The 26,340-nt window shown below is 41.6% G+C and overlaps 2 protein-coding genes across 3 annotated transcripts; both read left to right on the top strand.

Annotated features, from left to right (window-relative positions):
- The first annotated feature begins 222 nt into the window (after nt 1–222).
- On the top strand, nt 223–7,927 carry THG1L (tRNA-histidine guanylyltransferase 1 like). Of its 2 annotated transcripts, none has more exons than XM_080673486.1 (6): nt 223–417; nt 1,605–1,781; nt 3,091–3,260; nt 4,230–4,318; nt 5,554–5,661; nt 6,700–7,927. In XM_080673486.1, exons 1-6 carry the CDS (start codon nt 227–229, stop codon nt 6,859–6,861), a joined length of 897 nt encoding a protein of 298 aa, XP_080529612.1. In that variant the 5' UTR covers nt 223–226; the 3' UTR covers nt 6,862–7,927. The 2 variants fall into 2 exon arrangements, with proteins under 2 accessions (XP_080529612.1, XP_080529613.1); XM_080673487.1 differs by having other exon boundaries at nt 295–417; nt 3,186–3,260.
- Nucleotides 7,928–10,179: 2,252 nt separating this feature from the next.
- On the top strand, nt 10,180–24,117 carry LSM11 (LSM11, U7 small nuclear RNA associated). The gene is made up of 4 exons (XM_080673834.1): nt 10,180–10,633; nt 16,508–16,647; nt 18,502–18,585; nt 19,045–24,117. The coding sequence occupies exons 1-4, from the start codon at nt 10,189–10,191 to the stop codon at nt 19,453–19,455; spliced, it is 1,080 nt and encodes a 359-aa protein (XP_080529960.1). The 5' UTR covers nt 10,180–10,188; the 3' UTR covers nt 19,456–24,117.
- Nucleotides 24,118–26,340: the final 2,223 nt, after the last annotated feature.

The raw sequence follows: 26,340 nt of genomic DNA, 5'->3' as shown, positions 1-26,340 counted from the left end.
CAGAGTGATTTGCTGTAGGATGGGAGAAAGCCAGCAACGCTGGGTCATGCAAAGGGAAGGCTGAAACCCTCCTTCCAGGCCCGGAAGTGGTTTGAGAACTACAAGGAGAGGCGAGAAAGATGACGACCTCCACTGGGGCTAGAGCGGCCACAAAAAAGACATAGGACTTCCGGGGCGGGGTTCTCTTTTTTTTTTTTACCCTCCGAGTGGCGGGGTGGAGGCGGGAATGTGGACCACATGTAACGTGAAGGTTTGCGATTGCTTGGCTTCCACTTCCGTCACTCTGAAACGGTGCCTGAAATTGGGGGCGACCATGGCAAAGAGCAAGTTCGAGTATGTGCGGGACTTCGAGACTGACGACACCTGCCTGCCCCACTGCTGGGTGGTGGTGCGGCTGGATGGCAGGAATTTCCATCGGTGAGTGAGCTCAGCTCCGGGCCGCGCGGCCCGTCGGCGCTTCCGGGTAAATCCTACTCCAGCTATCGGGGGCGCCGGCTCATTGTTACCGAGGTAACGCGGCAGCCAATGAGCTCGCGGCATTGAGCATCATTCTGTGTGCTGGCTAAGATGAGCTTGGAAGCAAGCTGTCTGGGTAGTTCAGTGGGACTGGGTGCTCCCTGATTAGAAGCCGGGCTGGGTTTTATGCGAGCATAGACCTGTTCGTAAGGACCTTGTGGGGAAAAAGTCACTCTCGGGCACAGTACTTTAGCTCTTCAGCCAATTGTCCAGCCATTTTGTTAAGAGTGCTGACTGTTCAGAGGCCCATTTAGGCCTTGCTTTGGGCAACTCTTACAGTGTGTTCTTTCACTGTCAGTAACAGGCCACATGGTCTGGGCTCAGGAGGAAATAAAGTCAGAAAAAAGGCAGAAATATAACAAATCAATATTTTAAAGAGCTATTATAATAATGATTGTTATAATTAACATTTATTGAACACTTCTATGGAGCCAGGCATAATTACATTTGTTATCTTCCCCTAATCGTCAGGACAATTCTATAAAGTAAAGACTATCCCCATCCTATATAATAAAAACTAATATGCAAATGAACTGAACAGCGGAACAACTGTTGGAACGACCAGGTGCTATGATGCGCACTGACCACCCCAGGGGCAGACGCTCAACACAGGAGCTGCCCCCAGCCTGCAGGCCCCAGGCCAGCCAACTCGGGTGCCAGTGGGCCCCCCCCAATTACCCTGCTGGTTGCCCCACAGAGGGAGGCCACCAGCGGTGGGGGGTGGGACCAGCGAGCAGGCAAGCCGGGTGCCAGCAGGGGCCCCGATCACCCCGCCAGTTGCCCACAGATTGGCCCTGATCACCGGCCAGGCCTAGGGACCCTACCCATGCATGAATTTTGTGCACTAGGCCTCTAGTTTTATAGAAGAGGGAATTGAGGCTTAGCAATTATGTCCACTTTTCTCTGTTGGTCAGGACAAGAAAAACCTGAAATCTTAAGGGAATTGATTAGGTTGTGGCTAGTGGAGTGTTTGGACTCACAGTACTATTTCAGTACCTTCCTCTTTGAACAGCCTCTTTGATCCTTAGTGTTCATGACAAGCTCTCTTACATTCATGTTCCTCCCCCTCTTTTCTTTCTTTTATGAAGGTTTTCTGAGAAGCACAGCTTTGCAAAACCTAATGACATCCGTGCTCTCCACCTAATGACCAAATGTGCCCAGACTGTAATGGAAGAACTGGAGGATATTGTGATTGCATATGGACAGAGTGATGAGTACAGCTTTGTGTTCAAGCGGAAAAGCAATTGGTTTAAAAGAAGAGCCAGGTAATTACATAGCCCAGCTTCATCAGAATATTTATCAGCATCTGGTTTCTGCTTTTCTTAAACACAGACTCGCAGACCACAATATGTCTGCAGTATTTGCAATTGCAGAATGTTTGTATATTTCTGTGTGGACTGTTGTACCTCTATCTGATATCTCAGCATTCCATATCCCTCTTCATCTGATTCTTTCCACTCCATTCCCCATCACTTTATCCTCTAGAACAGTGGTTTTCAACCTTTCTTATGCCGCGACCTTTTAGTACAGTTCCTCATGTTGTGGTGACCCCCAACCATAAAATTATTTTCGTTGCTACTTCATAACTGTAATTTTGCTACTGTTATGAATCGTAATGTAAATATCTGTGTTTTCCGATTGTCTTAGGCGACCCTGCTAGCGGTTCTCAACCTCTGAGATTCATAACAACAGCAAAATTACAGTTATGAAGTAGCAACGAAAATAATTTTATGGTTGGGGGTCACCACAACATGAGGAACTGTATTAAAGGGTCGCGGCATTAGAAAGGTTGAGAACCACTGCTCTAGACCAGGGGTCCTCAAACTTTTTAAACAGGGGGCCAGTTCACTGTCCCTCAGACGATTGGAGGGCCGGACTATAGTTTAAAAAAAAACTATGAACAAATTCCTATGCGCACTGCTGGCCCGGGACGAGTCGGCTGCTAAGCAGGACAGGCAGCGGGACCCGGCGGGCCAGATAAATGTCCTCGGCGGGCTGCATGTGGCCTGCGGGCCATAGTTTGAGGACGCTTGCTCTAGACTGATTTGGCGTTGAACATTTAAGACTAGAAAAATAGACCATGGAATATAATATTTGTGATTCATAGCTTGGCTTTAGTCAGTGACAGACACTTATATAGGCATTGCAGTATTGCTTAAACCTTTAATGAAGGAGAATTTCAGTACAAAATAGACAAACCTCATATTTGAGTATTTTGATACTCTTAAAGGAAACAAATCATATAATAAATTGGTATGTTTTTAAAACAATGGTTCCCCTCCTTTCAAGACTTAAAAAAATACCTCTTGAACCATAAATTCACATTACATCCTACAGGAAAAAAAATTGGTATTAGTTAATTACTTAAAGGACTAGAAGGAGAGGCAGGCTACATTTCATATATGTAACTGAAATATTAAAATAGTTTTTCTTGTCCCAACATATTTTATCTCTAGGTTTGCTGGCCAGTTTGTGTAATCTCTCTGTTACACCCACAGGCCCTATCAGAGTGTTGAGTTAACGTCATGTATTTTCTCTTTTCTTGCTCCACCCACTGTGCCTTACACTTGCAAGTAAGTTCATGACTCATGTGGCCTCCCAGTTCGCCTCCAGCTACGTGTTTTATTGGCGGGATTACTTTGAAGACCAGCCCCTTCTGTATCCCCCAGGCTTTGATGGAAGAGTTGTGGTGTATCCTAACAACCAGACCTTAAAGGACTACCTCAGTTGGCGGCAAGCAGATTGTAAGTGAAAGAAATTAAGCAGATGTAATTAAACCACCAACTCCATACTTTAGAGGTGGTGGGTGATCTGGTACAGGTTTGGCTCACATGTATTTTGTTTGGAATGAAATATTTCAAAAAACATTTTTTAGCATGTTTTTAATTGATTTTTTAGAGAGAGAGGAAGGTCCAGAGAGTGAGAGGGAGAGGGAGAGAAACATCTATCGGTTGCCTCCCATATGCACCCTGACCAGGGGCTGAACCCACAACCTGAGCATGTGCTCTGACAGGGAATCGAACTGGTGACCTTTTGGTGCACAGGACAACGCTCAATCAACTGAGCCACACCAGCCAGGACTCAAAAAATTTTAAATTAGTTGAAAGTAATTGAAAAATTGGGAGATTTCATGTCAATACCCCCAATTTCCAGCTTTTTTGCTTTTTTTAAATCAGAAGATCTAGCAGTCCTAAGTCTGTATTCCCACAGAGTAGTGGACAGAACCTGTGCAGTGCTTCCTTTACACACACACACACACACACACACACACACACACACACACATGCCAGTGTGCCAGTCTACTATTCCCTGTTCCCCGAGGTAGGGAAGGGGTGACCTACTCAGTGGGTTTGAGTTGTGACTCCTGCCTTACATGAATATGATGAAATGTTTGTGAGACTTTTTTTCATTTGGTGTATCTTGATTTTGTCAGAACTGGAAAAGAGGTATGAATAATGTGAATCACATAACTTTGAAAGTATTCCTAGCTTGGTGCACAAGTTAACTGAAATGACATAATAAAAAACTTAGGAAATAAGTTTGTTTCTGGTTGCCTACTTCCCCCCATGTTTCCTACGTATGGTTTTGGGCAGATCACTAAATATCTCTGAGATTTCTTTACTTTAAAGAGGAGAGAGGTGGGGTTCTAGTATTCTTTAAAGCTGAATAAAGATTATGTATGTATAAACAGTGCTACTTTGTTCTCCTCACAGGTCATATCAATAATCTTTATAACACAGTTTTCTGGGCACTCGTACAGCAGTCTGGACTAACACCAGCACAAGCTCAAGGGAGATTACAGGTACAGAGATCTTACTGAACTAATGCTTAATGGGACAGTTTTCTGTAGGCTCTCCCATGATATTTTGCATTCTTTTCCAGCTCTCTACAGCTTTGTTTTGAGAGCATATAAAAATCACATTAGTAGCAACTCTGCTACTTGCTGGCTGGGTCTGTGACGCTGCTACTTCTCCCTGAGCCTCAGTGTCCTCAGCTGGAAAATGGGATCAGTGACATTGGGTCTGCATTCCCACAGGGTAATGCTTGACTGGAACTGAGTATTGGCTGCCCTGTCTCGACAGGGCATGTGCCCTTTTTCTGTCAGTCCCATCTGGCCTGTTGCCTATTTGCCATTCCCTGCTGGGCACCTGTAGTTTCTCAGGTAAAGAGTCTAGGCTTCAGGAGTCAAATAATCATACTTAGATCAGTCTTCTGTTTAATTTTATCCTCTCTGCCTAGTTTTTTATAGGTAAAATAGGCAAAGTGATAGTTCCTACCTCATAGTTTTATGTTGAGAATTAAGTGGCATGGCGCATGTAAAACATAGGATAACACAAAGCACACTGTAAGTACTTAATAAACACTAGCTTTTATTATTAGATGACAGTGCTGCTTGTAGGATGATTAACTCTGAAATGAGATGATGTATTATAACAACTCAATACAATGCCTAGTACTTTATAATTATTCAGTAAATGGTTGTCATTACTAACGATGATGAAGATTTATATATAGCAGTAATAGGAATATGAATAGGTCTATCTACTTTGGAAGAGCTAACTTTAGGTTTTGGTTCTAGATGGATAAGAGCAAACGATAGTCTTGGGCAATTTATATAAACTTTCTAAGCTTCAGAGTTCTCATCTCTAAAATGGAGATGGTTTTCAGGTCAAATAAGAATGTATACATACTAGTAAAGTATCTAGTACAGAATGGGTGGTCTCACTATTAATTCCTGTCACCCCATCACATTCATGACTTGTGAAGCCGTTATTTGCTACAGAAGAGAATTTCTTACATTCAATATTATTTGGTACTAGTTTCAGGGAGATAGCATAGTGGTTAGCAGAAGAGAATTTTATGAATTTACACACGTAAAGATTTAACATTATGCAAATTTTTTAGTATCAAAATATGTTTGCTAAAACACTTCCACTTGATTTGTTTGTGGAAGTTTAGGTAGAGGGTAGACTGGTAAGGTTAGGGGAGGAGAGATAAGACATACAAAGCTTTGTATATCTGTTTTTATTTTCTCAGGGGACTCTTGCAGCAGACAAGAATGAGATTTTGTTTTCTGAATTCAACATCAACTATAATAATGAGCCGCTGATGTATAGGAAAGGGACCGTGTTGATATGGCAAAAGGTAATGCTGTTGTTTCCCGAGAAAAAATGGAGGTCAGGAAAGAAGAGAGTCTGTGCCCATCCCAAATGTATCTTGCCTGCTACCAGTATGCTGGTGTGACTGCAGTTGCTAACACAAATTCGATCCTTTCCAAAACGAGATGCTAGAGGTTCCTATTTCAATGCTTGTTGTTGTTGTCAGTCCATGCTCTCTGTATCAGTTTGTCAGTGATTTTGAATCTCCCCTGTAAGTAGAAACACAGAATTTTAGAAATGTTACACTTATTTTTCTGTGTCATAAGCTCTCCTCAAATAAAGTAAAACCCCGTTTAAGGGGTATAGTACAGGTATGAGGATTTTTGCATTCATAGAACATTTAAAAGAGTACGTTCTCCCACACTGGATAAGACCATTAAAGGATCCATCCATCCTGTGACAACTGCCATATGAGGCTCTAAGAGATGTTGATATGAGGGTTCTGACACTTGCAGAATATTCATGAGATTCCCCAGACATTCATACACCTTCATATTCTGTAATGAGTGTACACTTACCTAAATCCTTAATTATGCCAATATTTCCTCTCATACCAGCTCCTGGGCATAATGACTTCTCTAAGTTTATTTCCCTCCATCCAAAGTAGTTTTTCTGAAATGTTTCTAAGTATTAAGGGGAACCTTGAGAGCTAGTCATTCCATTAGCAACTTCAGCTCTTTTACTAGTATTTTTAAAGCACATTTAATCTTTGGCACACTTAGATATTTCCTATCGCAGGTGGGAGAACAAAAATACCACTAATTCTATAGTTTTTGCTAACAAGGAACAAGAAATCTCCTTTATTCCTAAGATGTTCTTTTAGAATATAGCAAAATGATTCTTTTTAAAAGTATTTTTAATTGTAAAGAAATTCATGTATGTTGAGATATGTGTGTATGGTCTGATAAATGCCTCATATTTTTTACTATATAAAGTAAAAAAAATAAACCTCCCTCACATCTCCCCCTTCTCTCCCAAATCCACTCTCAAGTTAACGATGTCAATATTTTAACCTAACCTGTAGGTGGATGAAGTCATGACAAAAGAAGTTAAACTGCCAGCAGAAATGGAAGGGAAAAAGATGGCAGTGACCCGAACCAGGACTAAGCCAGTGCCCTTGCACTGTGATATCATCGGGGATGCTTTCTGGAAGGAACACTCAGAGATCCTAGAGGAAGACAGCTGACGCTTTGCTTTTCTGTCCTTCTTTGCTTAACTATGGAAGGCCCCCCAAGTCTTCTGGCCTCTGGTGGCCCAAGCATTCCTACCACCCAGAACAGTGTCCCAGGGGTGACATGACTGGTTGGGAGGGGATCAGGGAAGAAAGGCATGGATGGGGTGAGGTATCTTGTTCTGCTTTAAGTGGAACACCTTTTTTGCAATGTTGGAACATGGTTCCTTTGGTAGAAGTGCATTTTTAAAAGAATTGTGATACTATTTTTATAAAGTGAGTATTATTTTATGCCTTACAGAATGGATCATTTTTAGATTGTGGCATTAAGTTTTACAAACCCTGCCAAACTCTTTTCACCTAAGATGGAAGATGAGCCCAAAGGTTATTTTTGCGCACCTATTCCTTACTAGAGAATCCAGTGACCTTAAATCTCACCTTTCCCACCCATCTACTTGCATTCATCTTTGGCAGACCTGGAGATAAATATAGCTTGATGCCTGCAGTATGATTCTGAATTCAAGAATTCCAGGGAAAGCTCAGGGCTCTGTGTCAGTCTCCAAGTTGGCATCCTTGGCTGAACAAATGAGTAGACTGGATGTTCTGAAGCATTTATGGATTGATTTTGTAGAGTTAATTAGCATGATCATTGTCTTGCCAGAGGCATTTGCAAGACCAATTACCACTTTCTAAGAATCCTATATAATAAAAGCCTAATATGCAAATTGTCCCCTCTACCCGGAGTTTGACCAGGGGCCGGGCTGCCTTCTAATTTCATGCACTAGGACTCTAGTTAGTGCATATTTGAGAGAAAGAAAATGTGTGAGAATGAGTGAACAAAGAAGGAGAAACATTCACTCCATGTTCTTTAGATACTTAAAAGTCACCTTGTGCCCTGGCTGGTTTGGCTCGGTGGATAGAGCGTCAGCCGTGGACTGAAAGGTCCCAGGTTTGATTCTGGTCAAGGGCATGTACCTTGGTTGCAGGCACATCTTCAGTAGGGAGTGTGCAGGAGGCAGCGAATCGATGTTTCTCTCCCATCAGTGTTTCTGACTCTCTATCCCTCTCCCTTCCTCTCTGTAAAAAATCAATAAAAAATATATTAAAAAAAAAGTCACCTTGTCACCTGTTGGACTATCTGAAAAAGATTCTCAGGTAGCCTCTGTATAATCAGAACAATGACATTTGAGTTGGAGAGCAGAGGGGTCAACACTCTGTGGTTACAGGTGGCAGGTGTCAAAGGAGTCCTAATAGCTCCACCTGCTGATGGCCAGTAGAGATGGGTTGGGTGAGGTGCAGAGAGCTGCAGTAGTAATTTCATGTTGCCAAGCTCTTGGCCTCTGAGGGGGAGGTAGTGGGGACAGGTGGTAGAACTCACATTGCCTCTTGTCCTCATTTCATATTTTAGAGGAAAGTCATTTGGCTCTATTAAGAATTAAGAGGCAGCTCATGTCTCAGTGCCTAGTCCCGCATTGCAGAATTTATACCCAAGAAGAAAATGTATTTTTGAGTGACGGCTGGTTTCGTCCCTCACCAATTGATACCCCATCTGTCGACGCCATGTTTTCCCTTCTTGTTCTCCAGAGGAATAGGAGATGTTTAGTAATTGATAAAATCTCTTTGAGAGGAAAAATAAAGGTTTCAACTCCCTTGGCCTAAATTTTCATTTATTTTTCTCATACAAATGCAGTGTATGAATCTAAGTTTTGTATGTGTTTGTGTATCTAAGCCAGAATACACATACCTTTCATCACAGCAGTGGTTTACAGACTTATGGATGCAAAAATTTACTTGAAATGCTTGTTTAAAATGCTAATTCCATATCCCCTTCCTCCCTCCCCCCAAAAATTTGGGGTTCAGTAATCTGGTTTATAATCCCAAAAGCTTCTGGTGTCTGTGGTCATTGATATGCTGCATTTTGGGCCACAGGTATACTGTGACAGGCCAAATGAGGCAATAAAATAATGTAGCTCTTAGCTGGGAAATGTAAGTGGTGAATTTATTGCATTTAATATCAAAATAAATATATAGGCATTAAAATAACAAGTTTTAAAGACAAAACCATCTGAAGAAATGTGCTATGTAATACTACAAAGGCTATCACTTGATTTTGTTACAAGGTAAAGGAGACAAGCATTTGTTCCTTGAATTGCCAGCAGTTTGCAGATTTGAGATTTTTGTTTTGGCACAAGGTTTTGAGCAAATGAATATACTAGGTTTAATACTCATGCTATAACTAAGTCTATAGTGCTATTACATAGAAGCTCCATGCTTGACGGGTATTGTATGCTTTCCAATGTACATTGCAGTTTTATATTCATTTTCATCTTGCTAAGAGAATAGTGTTCTCTTGGGCTTCCTTTCCAAATCTAAAGAAAAAAAAAAGCAGCTGGTATAGAGTTAATATTGATAGCTTTGGGGACTAGCGGCAGTTAGATTTTTGTGGCGTGTAGGTGACTGGAGTATCTTACCTCTACTGGATGAGGGAATAATTAATACCTGGGCCTTTTGTGCAGACTATCATTTTAATATAAAAAAAAATGTTTTGTAGAGCAGAGGTTATAAAGTACAACCAATCTTGTAAATCCTCCATCATCCTGGTTTATAAGAGCTGGATCATTTCCTCCAGTTGCTTAGCAATGTTCAGAAAATCAGTGATATAATGAATTTTCTTTAATACTAAGGTTCCTGGTGTTGGTGCAAATTACTTTTTGAATAGGATGTAGGAAATGGAAGACTGGGATCTATCCACTCTAAATTATTTCACTGTGCACTTAACCAGTATTAGCTAACATTCATAGAGCATTTATTATGCACTCTATATGCACTATATCTTCATTCTTAGGACAATTCTAGAACGTAGGTAATATTTCTGTTATGTTTCAGATGAGAATATAAAGATCCAGAAAAGCTAAGTATTTGAGTCCAGGTAGGCCAACCCTCAGTGGTACTCAGCGTGAAAGCAAATCGGGACATTCTTTGCCCTCTACCCGCCAGCTCATGAGAGCAGAGAAAAGCCTGGGGAGTCTGTTAACACACTGGTTCCGGGCTCCACCCCGGGGAATCTGGAGTATTAACAAACATCCTAGATAATGATATAGATGGGGAAATTGCATTAAAGCAGGTTAACCTGTCACCCGCCTGCTGAGGCCCTGAGGGGGCGGGGCCGACCCTGGCGAGCCTCAGCCGCGCGCCACGCCCCCGGCGAAGCAGACCACGGACAGGTGCGCCCTCCGGCGGCTGCGCCGGCGCAGTGCGACCCCGCCCCGCGGCTGCGCAGTGCCGCCCTCTGGCGGCCCCGCTCCTTCTTCCCATCGGCCTCAGCTTGCGGGCCTTTCAAACATGGAGGAGCGGGAGCGGGAGTGGGGGGCGAGGTCGCCCGGTGCCGGCAGCCCCGCGCGCCCGCCCAGCCCGCGCCTGGATGTCAACTCTGACCGCTTCGACCCGCTGCTGGCCCTGTACGCGCCGTGCCTGCCCCCCATCCCCTACCCCAACGCGCCCTGCTTCAACAACGTGGCCGCCTACGAGACCTTCCTCAGGACCGGCTGCCGGGGCGGGCGAGGGCGGGCGCGGAGCGCGGACCCGGCCCCAGGGGCCCCCGCTGCCGCCGGACCCTCGAGCAGGACCCGCCGCCGCCGGGACGCCCCCGCCCCGGACCCCGAGCGCATCGAGCGCCTCCGCCGCCTCATGGTGGTCAAGAAGGAAGGGGACGAGGCCGACGGGGAGAGCCGCCGCGCCCCGGGCCGGGGCAGGAGAGCGCCGCGCAACGTGCTCACGCGAATGCCCTGTGAGTCCGGCGGGCGGGGACGAGGGGCCGGCAGGCGGTCCGGAGGGGACGGCCGAGGGGGCCTTTGACGGATGATAGGGGCTTGGCCTGTTAGGGGGAGGGTCTCGGGGAAGGTTTGCGGAGATAGCGACCGGGAGGCGGGGGTAGGTTGTGCTTGAGTAATGTGGGAAATAGGGCGGTGGTCTTGAGTAATGAAGGGTCTGCATGAGCCGTGGGGCAGTGGAAAAGGCTGTAGAGGCCATGAGGAGCCGTGAGGGTCGGCGAAGGTAATGGGTGTCTGTCTGCAGAGGTGGCGGGGTCCCTGGAAGTAGCTCGAGGTGATGAGGCGCCTGCGGAGAGGATCCGCAGGAGGGGCGGGGTCTGGAGAGGTGGTGGGGCCCGGACAGCTTAGGGAGGCTTTGCAGCCGCGATTAGAGGTCTTGGGGACCACGGACGGAGGAGGCGGTGCACAGCCAGTGCTAGGGGAATGAGTGGTCGGTCAGTGGGATGTGGGGAGATCTGTTCAGATACCGCATTAAGTAACGGCTCATTCTGGGGTGCTCTAAGCCGGAGAAGGGTTGCAGGGTCTTGATACACACATGCTCACGTTGCCAAATCACTCGTGCTAGAATGCAGCAGGCACAAAATGCCACTAAGACACACACTGTATTACAGCCACTCTGCTAGGCTGGGTGCAGGACTGTGTCTGTCAGGCTCTTATTACCATAAGCACAGGTTATTTTACGTTCTGAAGGTGTAAATGGCTCAGGGGAATTTCCCGGATCCTCCTAATAGATCTCTCAAGTAAAGCTGTAAACAGCAGAGGTTGCTAATGTGTGAGTTAGGTCTCGTATAAACAGAATAAAAATAGCCCAGGGTTATATATCTTTTGTCATCTGGCAAGCAGTTCTGACATTTGCCCCGTGAATGCAATGACCTACTTAGCCATTCAGAGCATCTGTACCCTGATAGCTAAATTGTGACATTATTAAGTCACTCACTGCCTTTGGAATGGAGGGTTGTGCTAAGCACAAGTATATTTTGTTTTATTCCTAGAAATGTGTTTGTTAAGAGAGAAACATCTTGAAAATCTGTGTGCTGTTAGGGGTGCCTTTGTCAGATGATCCACCATGCCAGAACATCCCTGCCAAAAATTAGGGTTCACCCCAGCTTGCTTGTCCAGCAGCAACACAAAGATGGAGTTTCATGTTCTTAAAATAAGAGCCGTTTGGGGGACCCAATTTTGCATCTATTTTTTGCCAACTCGGACTTAGAACGTAACATTCGTTTCCATTTTGCCAGTTATTGCTTTGCTCCCAAGATTGTCAAGGAAAAGAAATACTTCTGTGTAGTGGGTGGCTTTACCTTCACCTACAGAGCACTTTGCTGTATTATTCTGACAGTGTTAAGACCACCTTTGTCGACTCCCCACTATAAAATATATGCCTGGAGTCAAGGTCTCAGAGAATGTGCCCTAGGCACTTAAAATTTTAATTATGCCACTGGAAACAGCGGAGTGTACACGGTAGAGGGGGCTGGACATCACAAAGAGTTGCTGACCTTCAGAAAGAAAAAACAACAACAACAGAAACAAACCAACAACCCTCCCACCCTCCCAGCATGGGTGAGGATTAGATTTATTCAAGAAAGGGTTCCTATAAGAGGTAAGCTTTAGGTCTTGAAGTTAAAGAGGGGCATGATTGCAGATAACAGTAATTATTTGAAAATCAGGCTATTGAGGTGTAATTTACATATAGCAGAATACAGCCTTTTAAAGTGAGTTTTGAAATCACCACCACAATCATGATACAGAATAATTCCATCACCCCAAAAGTTTCCTCATGCCCCTTTGTAAGTCAGGTGATAATTTTAATGTTGCTAAGTATACTTACTGTTATTGAGCACATATGTGCTATACACTTTGCTAAGCCCTTTAGTGCATTATATTTCATTTTATCTTTAGAAACAACTTTATAGATGAAGAAACTGAGTCTCAGTTATTACCTGTTATTGCCTAGGGCAGTGGTCGGCAAACTCATTAGTCAACAGAGCCAAATATCAATAGTACAATGATTGAAATTTCTTTTGAGAGCTGAAAACTGACTTCTGAGCATGGGCCACGAAGTTTCAATCGCACTGTACGTGCGCGCCCGCACGTGGTATTTTGTGGAAGAGCCACACTCAAGGGGCCAAAGAGCCGCATTTGGCTCGCGAGCCGTGGTTTGCTGACCACTGGCCTAGGGTCACATAACTGGTTAGTTTGCAGCTGAGAATCCTGGGTTTGTCCAACTTCAGGTATGTGCTTACCCATTATGCTAGTCTCAGGAGAGGGAAGAGGAAAGCACATTGTAATGCTTGCTTGTTTTTGGTGTGTGAAGGGTGGTGCATATATGAGGCAGAGGATTTGTGTCCAAAGCAAAGAGAATGGAATTTGGATCCAGCGAGGGATTTGTTGCTAGAATGTGTTGAAGAGCCAAACCAAAGATTTTTTGTTTGACTTTGTGATGATAGAGAGTGGGAACCATGGTGTATTTTCTTAAGCAAAAGCACTTTTAGGGCAGATGTTTCTAGGAGCTAAGTTTCTAGTAGAAAAGTTATTTGGGGGTAGAGTGGAACACAGTTTGACTGTCTATGTCTGAATACTGGCTCCTCCATTTTGTAGCTGTTCTGGTTTAGGCAAGTTACTTAAACTCTTGAGGGCCTCAATTTCCTCATCTGTGAAATGAGTACAATGATAGAATCCACCTATTGTTGTTAGGTTTAAATTAGTTAACACATTTAAAGCATTTACAACAGTAATCTTCCTTAGCATATAGGGAAATTCTCGGTGAATGTTAAAAATCACTGTTAGACTGTCATAATTAAAAGCACTAGGTCAGGATGCATGTAACCTGACATTGACTGTTGGCTCAGCTGTTTACTAGGGAAGTAACTTTGAGCAAATTATTTAAACTCTTCTGAGCCTTGGTTTCAACATTTATAGAATGAGGGGAAATAAGAGTGCCTCTGTGTTAGTTGTGAGGACTAAGTAAAATAATGTACATAAAGTTAAACTTAGCACAGGGCAGGGCCTCACTGAGGGTTCAGTAATTTGTGATAATGATGGTGACAGTGATGATGATGATGTGATTGGTTGTGGGAGAAAGGTCTTAGTTACTGAGAATCTATTGTCTGAGTTTTATGATTGCATGAGCAGGGAGAAGTAAAGAGTGGAGTTAAAAATGACCTGGACTTGGAAGGGTGTGGCCCAAGCATAGTGGCAATGGAAAGGGAGGAGGATTTGGAAGAAAAAAGTCCTGCAAAAATGAGGCTTTTTTTCTCTCCCTTGGTCATATTAAGTTTTATAAGCTTAGCTCATATCTATTTGGAATTTGTTACAGAGACTGCTGGAAAGAGATTCAGAATGTGCATTCTGATTCAGAATGCAGAGCTCATTTTTGCCTTGACAGTTTGCTCCGATAGGTGGTGCTAGTGTTGCACCTTTGATCACAGAAGGAGAGACATGGTTCCTGGAATTACACCTTATTAAATTTTGAAAGAAAAAAAGTCAAGAGAAAGACACAGATATGAGAGTTGAAGACCTGAGTTCACCATTTGCCATTAGAATAAGAGACTGTTGTTAAGATACAAGCTTGTCTTTTCTTTTTGATTTGGGGGTGTGAGAGAAGTGGTACCCTTTTTTTTTCCAAGTTAGGAAAAGAATGGTCTGTCTTCTCTTTGTGGAAACACATATGTGTATGGGGGTGTGTGGCGGTGGGGGGGGGGCAGCGTGTGTGTATATAGGCAAAGGGAGTAAATGCAGGCATTGTAATCACTTTCTAAGACATTGAATTATAGAGATTTATTCTGGAATCTAGAAGCTAACTAATCTTCTAACTTCATTTTATAAATGAGGAAACTCAGACTTGTAGAAAGTTACTCACCAAGATCACACAACTAGTGATAATTACCTAAATGTTGTTTACAATGCTGGCTTTAACACAGTCTGTAACACATATCCAGATACATGTACATATACACATACACCCTTAAATATCAAAAGTGCAAATAATTTTAGGATATTGCTAGAGGAAGGGTAGATGATGAAGGTCAGACCAAGGTTCTCATGTTTCTTTCCAAGGCTGCTGTTTCTGTCACTCTGCTCCACCTGTGCCTTCTTGCTGAATCTTTATAAGCTCCTACTTCTTATCTGTTAAGTCACTTTTTTCCAAGAGTATTTTCTTTTATTTATCACTGCCATCATTTATAAGTGCATCCATGAGTGAAGAATAAGGAAGTCAAGAGTAACCACCTAGCCCGGCCGTATGGTTCAGTGGTTAAGAATTGACCTATGAACCAGGAGATTACAGTTTGATTTCCAGTCAGGGCACTTGCCCAGTTGTGGGCTTGATCTCCAGTAGGGGGCATACAGGAGACAGCTGATGGATAATTCTCTCTCATCATTGATGATTCAATCTCTCTCTCTCCATCTCCCTTCCTCTCTAAAATCAATTATATATATATATATATATATATATATATATATATATTTAAAAAAAAGAGTAGCTAACTTAGTTATCCAAACTGAAGTGCAGGACTGTTCTATTTTATATCACTAGAAATAAAACAGAGAGTGATTTTTTTATTTGTTTACTATCAATGGCAATCTCCAAAGAATTTTGCCTTGCAAATTTGGGAGGGAGGGAAAAACAGAGACTATATACATGAATGTGAGAGAGTATGTGTATGTATATGATTTTTCTTTTGGAACGATATGTATATATATTATAGCCAGAATATTGTGAAGGGTAAGTTAACATGAAGTAATAGAAATAAAATTCATACCTGCTCCCGAGCTCTGAAAAACAGAATCCATCACAGTAAAGGCTGAAATTATAATCCCAGCATTCTTCTTATGAATTATCATGCTGCTCTTTTTAATGATGTTCATCATCAGTCTCATAGGAACCAGATGCTCAGCAGGTGCCTCTACCCCAGCAAGGCTTGGAATACAAGCAGGTCTCTGAGTGCCAGTGTGACGGTGATGCACATTGAAACACTAGTGGCTCTAGAGAGCTCATGCATGTAGTAGCTGAGACTGGAGAGCCTAAAGGCCGTTCTCTCTTGGAGGGTTACATGTGTTTAAGGGCAGATGTGTTACACAGTTTATTTTCTTTAAACATATGAACAAGATTTTTGGTTCTTTGGGAGGCTTAAGCTAGATATGTCGTTCATGAGAATTATCCTGAAAAAAAGTTGTCTTAAGACAACTGAGAAGACTAGCTACTATGTACATTTAATGTGGTAATTCTTTTTTGCCCAAAAGGTTTTAAATGATGATGCATCTGAATCAATGGCATAGGCTATGGCAGTGGTCGGCAAACTGCGGCTCGCGAGCCGCGGTTTGCCATTCTGTTGACTAATGGATTTGCTGACCACTGGCCTAGGCAGTGGTCGGCAAACTGATTAGTCAACAGAGCCAAATACCAACAGTACAACGATTGAAATTTCTTTTGAGAGCCAAATTTTTTAAACTTAAACTTCTTCTAACGCCACTTCTTCAAAATAGACTCGCCCAGGCCGTCGTATTTTGTGGAAGAGCCACACTCAAGGGGCCAAAGAGCCGCATGTGGCTCGCGAGCCGCAGTTTGCTGACCACTGGGCTATGGGATATAGAGAGGTGAAACTTTTAGATGATAGCCATTCAGATGGTTTATCCACATTATGAATCTTATCTCATTTCAGTGTGTGTTGTCCATTGACAGCCATATTGCCCTTTGGGCCTTCCTGTTCCCACAGTGAGGTTGCCACTGCACCATGCTGCCTCGTATTGCTGGAGATGGATGGGTGGTCTTGGTTGTTACTTCTGGGAATGAGAGCATATGTTCATGCGATGTAACTATTCTCTCGTTGCAGTGCACGAAGGCAGCCCTCTGGGTGAACTCCATCGTTGTATCCGGGAGGGGGTGAAGGTGAATGTTCACATCCGCACTTTCAAGGGACTTCGGGGCGTCTGTACAGGCTTCCTTGTTGCATTTGACAAGTTCTGGAATATGGTAATTAAACCCTCCTTAGGGTGCTGGAGAACCTCTTGGGGATTAAATCTTTTATAAATCTAAAGATCCTGAGGAACCTTATTCAGAGAAACCTACAGAATAACTTCCCAGAAGAACTAGAATCTACACTTTCTTGAGAAATAACAAAAAAAAGTTTCTCTTATTGCTTCTATTTCCTTAAGGCTGTGGCTTTCAGCAGAGGTGATTTTGCCTTTTTCTCCCTCAGGGGACATTTTTTTGATTATCACAACTGTGGGATAGGGTGTTACGGGCATCTAGTGGGTAGAGGCCACGGATTCTGCTGCTTGTCCTCCAATACATAGACACCCCCCAACAACAAAAAATTATCCAGTGCAGAATCTTTTTAATGCCAAGATTGAGAAACCCAGCCTTAAGCAATCATTATTTCATCTGCTTAGTAATTTTATATTGATTTCCTATTAAAAATATTTATGTTCCACTTTGGGCACAGTGCTAAGTACAGAAGTTTCAGAAAGAAATTTTCACGCTACTGTTTTTTGAAAGATATATATGGATAGAAGGGGAGCAGACATACTAATAAGCAAGTTAGTTTACATGCTGTTTCCTTATGAAGGAGTGTACCACACACTCCTAGCCTCCTAGAGGCTTACTGTTTACTGGATATTTGAAGGAAAGTAGGGATGTATTATAGCACAACTATAATGTGGGGCGGTTAAAATAGGAGCCACCAGGCTTTCTAGTGTTTCTTTTCCATATGGTTGTTCATCTCCAACTTTTCTTTGTGCTTTATCTCCATCCATGCATTCCCTTGGATAATAATAATAGTTGCTAATATGTACTAAGCACTTGTTATGTGCCAGATACTATACTAAGAACTTTATATATATTATCTCAATGAATGAATTGTAGGTCTATTACTGTTCCATTTCACAAATGAAGGAATTGAGGCTACAGATTTTGGAAGATTGGTACAGATCACACTCTTAGTAAGTGGAAGTACCAGAACTTTATTATATATCTTTCTGACTTCTGAAACCAGGCTTTTAACCATTATGGAATCGGAAACCCTGGTTTTAATCCTAGCTTTACTACTTGGTAACTGTGTGACTCTAGGCAAGGTAATTTCTCTGAGGCTCAGTTTTCTCACCTCTAAAATGTAAGAAAATTTTTTTTATTATTATCATTTTACCTTTGAAGGAAAAGGATTTAAGAGAACATATGTAGTGATAGTGCTGGTAATGATAATACTGTCAGCTTATACTTGTATGGTGATTAACACTTTTCAAAGTCACTTCTCATACACGATCTCATTTGATCCTAATAGCTGTCCTGTGCGGTTGATCTCTCAATGGTGAGAATTCATCAGCAATTCAGTCTGTAACTCTGGTCAGTCTCTGTTAATTGCTGTCACAAAACATAGAAACTGGAAAGGGAAAAGATACAGTAGAGTGTTTCTCAAAATATGGCCTAAAGCTACCTGCATCAGAATCACCTGGGGTTTCTGGTTAAAACAGAAAATCCCTGGGCTTCATCCCAGACCTATTGAATCTGTATCTCTGGGAGAGTAGTAGCCTTGGATTCACACTTTAATAAGCTTCCTGGATATTTATAAACTGAAATTTAAGAACTTCTGTGCAGCCATAAAGGCCCCTTACCACAGAAGAAACTTGTCTTATATGGTCATAGGCCACTTGGAAATCCTACTCAGAGGGTGCCAGGTATTACCTTTTTTTCCCTGCCCAAGAGCTGCTTCACTTAGGTTTAATCCTGCTACAATTAGATGTTGTTCTGCCTTTAAATTTTTTTTTCTGAAAGCTATAAATAATATTTTTAACTCCACCTCATTTTCCCCCCTTTGGGCTATTTCTCTAGGCACTTACTGATGTGGATGAGACCTACCGAAAGCCTGTTCTAGGCAAAGCATATGAGCGGGATTCTTCATTGACTCTCACGAGGGTAGGCAATTTCTCCTGACTTCCTGAGTACCTAGCATGCTTTCAGGCTTAGGAATTAAGATCACTGAGCCCAGTGAGCAGTGTTTCATAGTGGGAAAGCCCTGGTGCTGTCAACCAGGTATGCCAGACCAAGGTCTTCCTTAGTCTCTCTTCTCATGCATTCTTTTAATCTCAAGTGAGTTTCTGATTCAGACCTGCATATTATTTGAGCAGCAAGTTACCTTTTATAGGGCTTAAAAGTCTTTCTGTTTTACCCAGTAGAAATAAGCAGGTACCTTTTCTCTTGACACACTTACTGATTTATCTGAGTTATAGGTAGAACTAGAAAATTTATTACTAACTTTTTAAAAATTGCAAAGCAAGTTGTCCACAGAGCATAATTAAGGAATCTGGTCTTTTTTCCCCTATATATTGAAAGAGGGATGTTTAAGGCTAATATTTGTCATTGCTTTCCTTATAGCTATTTGATCGACTAAAACTTCAAGATTCCTCCAAGAAGGAGGCAGATTCTAAGTCTGCAGTTGAAGACTCCACTCTGTCCAGATACTCCCAGACATCCACTTGGAAGGTAGCCTCAGTGTGGGGAAGAGAAGACACTGACCGGGGCTCACGCAAACATTCCCGCTCTGTCCCTTCTTCCCTGCAGGCATCTACAAGGGAGGAGTCCAGGTCAGAGCTGTCAGGGAGGACTATTCGGACAGAAGGGTCTAGTGCGGGAGGTACCTTTTCCAGAGCTACTACCCTTTCTAGGGGCCAGTCCCGTAAGAAAAAGAGAAAGCCCAAAGTAGATTACCAACAGGTATTCACTAGACACATAAATCAGATTTTCATTCGAGGCGAGAATGTCCTGCTAGTTCATCTTGCACAGTGAGCAACTCCGCTTCACTTGAGCTTTAGTATTTAGAAACAAAATGCATGAATTGCTGCTATGCTGTATCCTAGTATCCCCGTGAAACCCTGAGTTGGAATGATCCCCTCTAGTACTGCATGTGTTGAGGAGAGAACCAGGCTCGGGCTCTCTGGGAGATGAGCTCCCTCAAGGGAGACAGGTCTTGGGAGGGTGGGTTGTTTGCATTAATATCAAAACAGTAATACCAGGATGCATATGAGTACACACATCTGATTTGGTATCATGCTCTACTTCAGACACTCTGACCAAATATATGATCTTCCATTTGAATCAGGGGTTATGGTATGAATTAAATTCACTCTATGGACTCTTAAGTGTGGAGGAGAGAAACTCACCTCAAAAACAATGATCTCATTTTAAAGCTAGTACTCTGAATACTCACGAATTTGATTCTAAGAGAAGCAGTATAAATTGCCCTGGAACCCTACACCAACATCTTGTAACTGTTGAATTTTGCTCTACACCGTTTTCTCTTAATCAAGAAACGTAATCTATTATCTTTGGATATCTGTAAGATCTAAGAAAGCTACCAATTTATGTAATTCATGCAAAATTTGAATAATTGGTATGCTTAAAGAAGCCAGCAATGAATGCCCTGATTTTATCCCTCTCCTTATTGTGGAAAGGAATGTGGGACCTCAGCAGTCTTCCCTTACCAGAGATAACTTCTGTGAATGGCATACCAGATGGAACTATAAGATGCTCATGTGGTGGATTCTTGTCTTTCTAACTTGTGTGGCATAGTGCTAGTGCATGTACCCTGTGTATTGATTCTCTGTGACCTGTCCTATAAGCTTTATGGCAAGAGACTGTGACCTTCATGTCTATCTTCAAAGAGTGCTTGCATGAACTCAGTAATATACATGCATCATACAGCTGAGAATCCCTTTTCCAGGCAGGGCTGGTCCTGTGTAGAATATCTTTCAGAATGGTTTTCATGAGATAGCAGCAGTAGTTTTATTCCCTTGTGTCAGACCAAAGAGGTTCTTACAAACTAGAGTAGGTGTTGACTTAGGGACACTTTACTCACAGCCAGCTTCAGTAGCAGAAATACCATAGCACTCTCCAATACTACTTGAATCATGCTATATGCTTTCTCAGTCAACAGTGCAGAATAGGCTACAGACTGTTAGGTAATATTGAATTGTTTTGTTTTGTTAGTTTATATTTTGTTTTATTTTAGATAATTCATGTTCAGAGTACGAATAAGAAATAGCTAACTAGTTAAAATGCTTGAAAAGAAATATTTCCCCTGCTGTATTTGTTGTGTAACTTAGATACCTGGTCCTTCTGCTAGATGGGTCACTGGCTCATCATATAATGAAAGGAGAGCCTCAGTTTTTGCCCATCAGACACCTACCTCACAGGAGCACTGAGGCAAAGAATTTTAGGAAGACATTTTAAAGCCTCTAAACATGTTTAGGAACCATGAGTCATTTTTACTAACTCTATGGTTTGGTTAGAATGCTTATGAGCAAGGCAGATAATCTCTGTAGGTGTCATAAGTATGATCTTGCTGTGATCGGAAGGCAGCAGTATCATCAGGAACTATTAGCCATGTTCCATTCCTCTCTCCTAAAGGACAGTGGAAGTTTCAGAAGAACATCTTGAGTAGGAGGAGAATAACATTTCTTTGCTGCTCCTCTACATACTAGCCCCTACCCTTTCTGATCATTTTCAGAAAGAATTCCCCTGAACTTCTCATTGGTTTGTATGATAATACCAAAGGGAGAATGAGCATCTAAAAATAACACATCCCTAAAAGGGAATTTGTAGAAATTGTTTTGTTTATTTGTTTTTATTTTAAAATGCATTTTAAATATGTTTTTTAGAGCCAGAGCAGGTGTACTAAATATTTAGAGAGGTTCCAGATCACAAACTTGAACCATCATCTTTGGACTCTGCCAATCTAATCTCTTCTAAATAATGTGTCTAAAATTTCAGTTCTGCAATTAATAGTTGTCTTGTTTAATCATCAGGCACCCTGCCTCTACCTCTTTACCAGTCTTCCTTGTTTGGCTGTCTTATCTGTCTGCCCTCTTGTTCCTTAGCTAGAAGCTGTAATGGATATTAGATTTTTCCAGTAAAATAGAAATTTGGAATCAAAAGGAATATAATCAATTTCTGTTTCAGTCTAGTGCCTGATTAAATCTAACCTAATTTATTTTACATAATGCTGGTTTTCATAATGTTTGTATATAATTTTTATATATTCGTGTGAGGGTTGATTTACTGCTTTTCTGCCCAACTTAACAATTCTGGCTCTGAAAAATTTAAAACTGTGATATATCTTAGGTGCCCATTTATTTGTTTGCTTTGGACAGTGATCCTGGAATGAATGGACTGTCTAGTATTGTGTTATTTTGCACAAAGCATACTTTTTTAGAGAAGTCAGTTTTTAAAAATCATAGCCTTTTTCTTTATTGTTGGAGAAATTTTTCATAAGGAAGAAAAAATAGGTCCTAACAGTGTTTATGTTGCTCAAAAAATGTGATCATCTAGGATATTATAGTAAGTTGCTATGGAAACCACTGATGTCTTCCTCAAGAGAGAAAAGGAGGCAGTAACCGCTACAATGGTAGAGACCTGGGGGCCCTTCCACCTGAAGGGGGCTCTAAGCCACTGCAGGTCAGCAAAACTGGTTTCTAGTATTCCCCAGAGATTTGGATTTGGGAAACTTGGTAGGAATAGTACTTATTTTTGAACATCCAATTTGGTTCTTCAAAGTAATCTCTAAACATGGGAATGTGTTTTCCAGACATTTCACAGGGCATACCTGTCTGTGTACTTGCTGAGGTCCTCTCAGGAGTTTCCAGCTTTGTTAGATAAGAACAAGGGATTGAGAAATTGAAGATATGCTATTACACCCAGAATAGTTTCGTGTGCCATTCTTTGTACAGAGAGATGATTCTGCTCTACCACAAGGCAAACTTGCACTTTAGGTTGTTCATTTTAGTATCTGGGAAGCATTTATTCTTCCTTTCAGAGACCTCTTATGAAAGAGGTGGGCCGTTGGTGAGATGGTTAGCCAGAGTTAGCAGTGCCTAAGCAGTACCCTTCCTGCTCTCTGTGCATGTTGCATGTCAAGCCAGAAAGCTTAGAAACCTTTAACACTAAAGTCTAGATAGGAGTCCTTGCTATGAGTTGTTAGTGAATCGAGAGGGGTTCATCTGTTTTCATGGTGAAATAGTCTTAAAAGCACCTTTAGAAATTGTTAGGTCATGAGCCATGAGCTGCTCTTAATCCTCAGAAGCCTTATGGAAAGTAGGTGTACTGCTTTTATCCCTTGAGAAAAAATAGAAACCTAACTTGATGAAGAGTAGATATTTATATTTATTATTTGCACTATTCCTGTAGTAGCTGACATGGGTAAAATAATGATATAATAGGTTCTGTAAATTACTTCTTTAAATTTTGTCTAAATTTTGCCTTTAGAAAAAAATTTAAATTATTCAAAGATAGCTAGCTGTCCTAAAGTTTTCCAGTCCTTTGTGTATTTTTTAATGAATGAAATGATTTCTGTGGTTCAGGTCAAGGTTTATGTAAGTGTATCATGGTATAAATATAATTGTTTCCCAACTGTTTTAATTTCTCTTTTCCTGTGCTAGATACAGAATGCATTCAACCCCTTTTCACTAACTTGTGTTTTTCAGGGCAATAACTCCCAAAAGGCTTTTCTTAGTGATTATAAAGCAAAAAAATCTTATGTGGGCTTGTGTTGCTAAGGTGGGTGGTCTGTCATTGCTTTCTGACAAATTGAGTGATGGGTTTAAGATAAGCCTTTGGAGTTCCTGTCACAGTTTCCTGAGTTCCGAGGAAGGGTTGGGCCTTCTTTACTCTTAGTGTTTTCAGTATTTTTCAAATGTTTGTAAGTTCTCTTGCACTCCTCTAATAAAAATGAAAGCTCTCTGTCAAGAAATGGCTTTGGATGATTCGGAGATCGAGGGGGGCGAAAGTACACCTGAGACCTTCAGTTGGTCTTTTATTTCTTTAGAATAAAGAGTAGTCTGATAAGCAGCCAGAGTTAGTGCTCCTTTAAAAACACTGAAAAGATGGGAACACTCCCTCAGGAAAGCTACAAAAGCTATTCCCAGTACATTGCAATTGCTTTTGATTTTTAGTCCTTTGAGCAAATGTCTGATGTTATGTTTTTTGAGCTGTGGGGGAAAATATCTAAAAATGTTTAACAGATATTATTTAAACAATGATTATATGACTGAATTCTGTGTGAGCTAGGCTCTAGGGCAGCTGTCCAGTCCTTTTTCTATTGTCCTGGCAGTAAAGCAGATAGTAAGTGATGTCTTAAAAAGTGATTTACTGACATCTAAAGACATAGCCTTCTGGGCTACCCTGGGGATATCCATCTGCAAATATTTAATGTTTTTTTAGACAAGGCTAAACCTGGATGACTCTATGAATTTATAGTTTTTCTATTCATATACCAGCTGCTAAAAGAAAAACCATGACTTATAATCTTGTCTTGAAATTACTCCTAATAAGTTCAGCTAACCACTTCCTGTTTAGGGAGGATTGCTGCTAGTAACGTCAGTTTGCAATGTTCTGCTTTAGATATGTGTCATATGGGAGTCTGGAAGCTGTAATAAATATGATTATACTAATGTACTGGCTGCTTTGTCTCTGTTGATTTTGGGGGAAGGGAGAGGAGGCAGGAAAGTCCGCTACCAAGTGAAGATACTGGTTAAAACATTTCCAGCAATGTCATTGTTGTAACCTTGTGCCTTTTTCCCCCCCTTCTTCTTTTTTTAACCAAAGCACATACATCTAGATTTCTATCCTGAGGTAGCTTTATTCTTCCAAGTTTATTTGACGTTCATACTTAGAAAAGAAACTTGGCCCACATTGCAAATTATCTCTTCTAAGCCCCAAGCAATGGTAATTGCCCTGTGAATTCATTCCACGTAATAGCTCACTGGCATTAATCCACTGTCTTCACGATCTACTGAGGTCACCATCGACTGCTCCCCTCTGACTGTTTTACCACATCTGATTAATCGATCCTCACTGCTTCCAGAAATGTCTGAATTTGCCACCAGCTTTTCTCTGTGCATGTGTATAGAAAGTTGAACTGCACAAAGATTTGCCACATTGATTACTTGATCTCCTCAGTGTGCTTCCAGAGCTGAGTCACTTTGGAAAGATGGATAAACAAAAATCTCGATTCTTAGAGAGGGAAACCTCAAGTTAACTGTCAAGACCCAGTTCCCCACTTATTATGTTGGACTCGGCTAACATACAGGAAATTTCTAACCACTGAAGATGTTAGAAATGCTCCAGTTCTGGTCTTGCTTGTTTGTTTTGTACCTCAAAGATTTCTGATTAAATGAGAATGTCCTCATGAATCGAAATAAAGGCGAAAGTATCAGCTAGCTTGACATTTAAAATATACAGTGACAGTTAAATATTGGCAGCAGAATGGAGGCCAGTGGAATGACATATATCACCCTTTCCCTATGCTTTCTAGGTAGGACTGTCAAGGAAAGAAAGTTTCTTGCCCAACTATATTCTCTCCTTGGGTAAAAGTAAAGCTTTTTCTTTTCAGTCTGCTAAATTACCACTAGGTGGCAGTGAGTTAAAGAGAACGGCTTAACTAGAAACTAGAAGTCCCAGAAGGACCTGCCTATCCAGAATCTCCAATCACTGCAACAATTAATTGTTAAATGCTCACAAATTCGGACTGAGATAATCAAGGAAAACCAAGCTATAATCAACTCAAGTGACAATATAAACGTTTCTTACCAATATTGAATTTACCAAATGTGAAACTTAGGAAGCCTGACTGGTGGCAGTTAGCCAGTGAAAGTGCTTGGCAAAGAGTGTTTAAAAAAGAGATTGCCCAGTGTCCACTGTTTTAGGGAGTCTATTGCTATTCTCATATCATGGGTTTCCTCATTTCATCTTGGAATACTGTCAACTCCACTCATCCTCTTCCTATCTACTGGCCAAGGATCACCCTGTAAAGCTGTCTTGAAGCCCCTATTTCTCAGTGGCTGTTTCAATTTTGGAAACAATCCACCCAGTGTGGATGCCTGAGAGCCCATTTTGAGAAAGGCTGCAGCTTTCTTCTGATCTCACAACCAGAATTGGGCCTCCAAAACTACAAGCAAATATGCTGTCAAGTCAGAGGAAAATTTATAATAGACACAGAAAAGTCTGTAGTTTTAGGCTGGGCACCGGGGCAGAAGGAGTGGGTGGACAGTGCCAGGAAGTCTCAGCACTTCATGTCAATGCCTTCAAAAGACCTTCCCCTCTCTACCTCAAGAAATAATTTCCCAGCAGCCTCTGGTGAAGAGAAATACAGTATGTGAAATAATAAATAGATACTATCTTCAAATGAATAAATTAAAAATAAGATTACAATAAAGAGCTTTGTCTCATGCGTTTTTGGACCTTGGTAGCTTGTACTACACTCAAACACACTGTGACAGGGAAGAGGACAGACAGAGCATGCAATGAGAAATATTATAATTTTTTAGCATTTCAACCCTGTGCCAAACATGTTACATGCATGATTATATTATTTACATACAACCACCATGAGGAAGATTTTGGTCCTTATTAATATGGGAAGGAACTGAAACAGGTTAAGTAACTTGCCAACATCTCTCTGCTAATAAATGGTGAATTAGCAATTCTATCTAAATCTCTGACTCATAAGTTTTTTGTTAGTCAATTGCACCTTAAAAATAACTATATTCCTTAGGTATTAACTAGCAAATTTTAAGGACAAGCTGAGATATCCCCTTAGACCAGTGGTCGGCAAACTGCAGCTCTGTTGACTAATGAGTTTGCCGACCACTGACCTAGACTCTCGATTCTAATAATTAC

This window comes from Plecotus auritus, assembly GCF_963455305.1.
Source record: "Plecotus auritus genome assembly, chromosome: 6".
NCBI classification, from domain to species: domain Eukaryota; kingdom Metazoa; phylum Chordata; class Mammalia; order Chiroptera; family Vespertilionidae; genus Plecotus; species Plecotus auritus.
The sequence above is the reverse complement of the archived record's forward strand: the minus strand, read 5'-3'. Positions and strand labels throughout refer to the sequence as shown.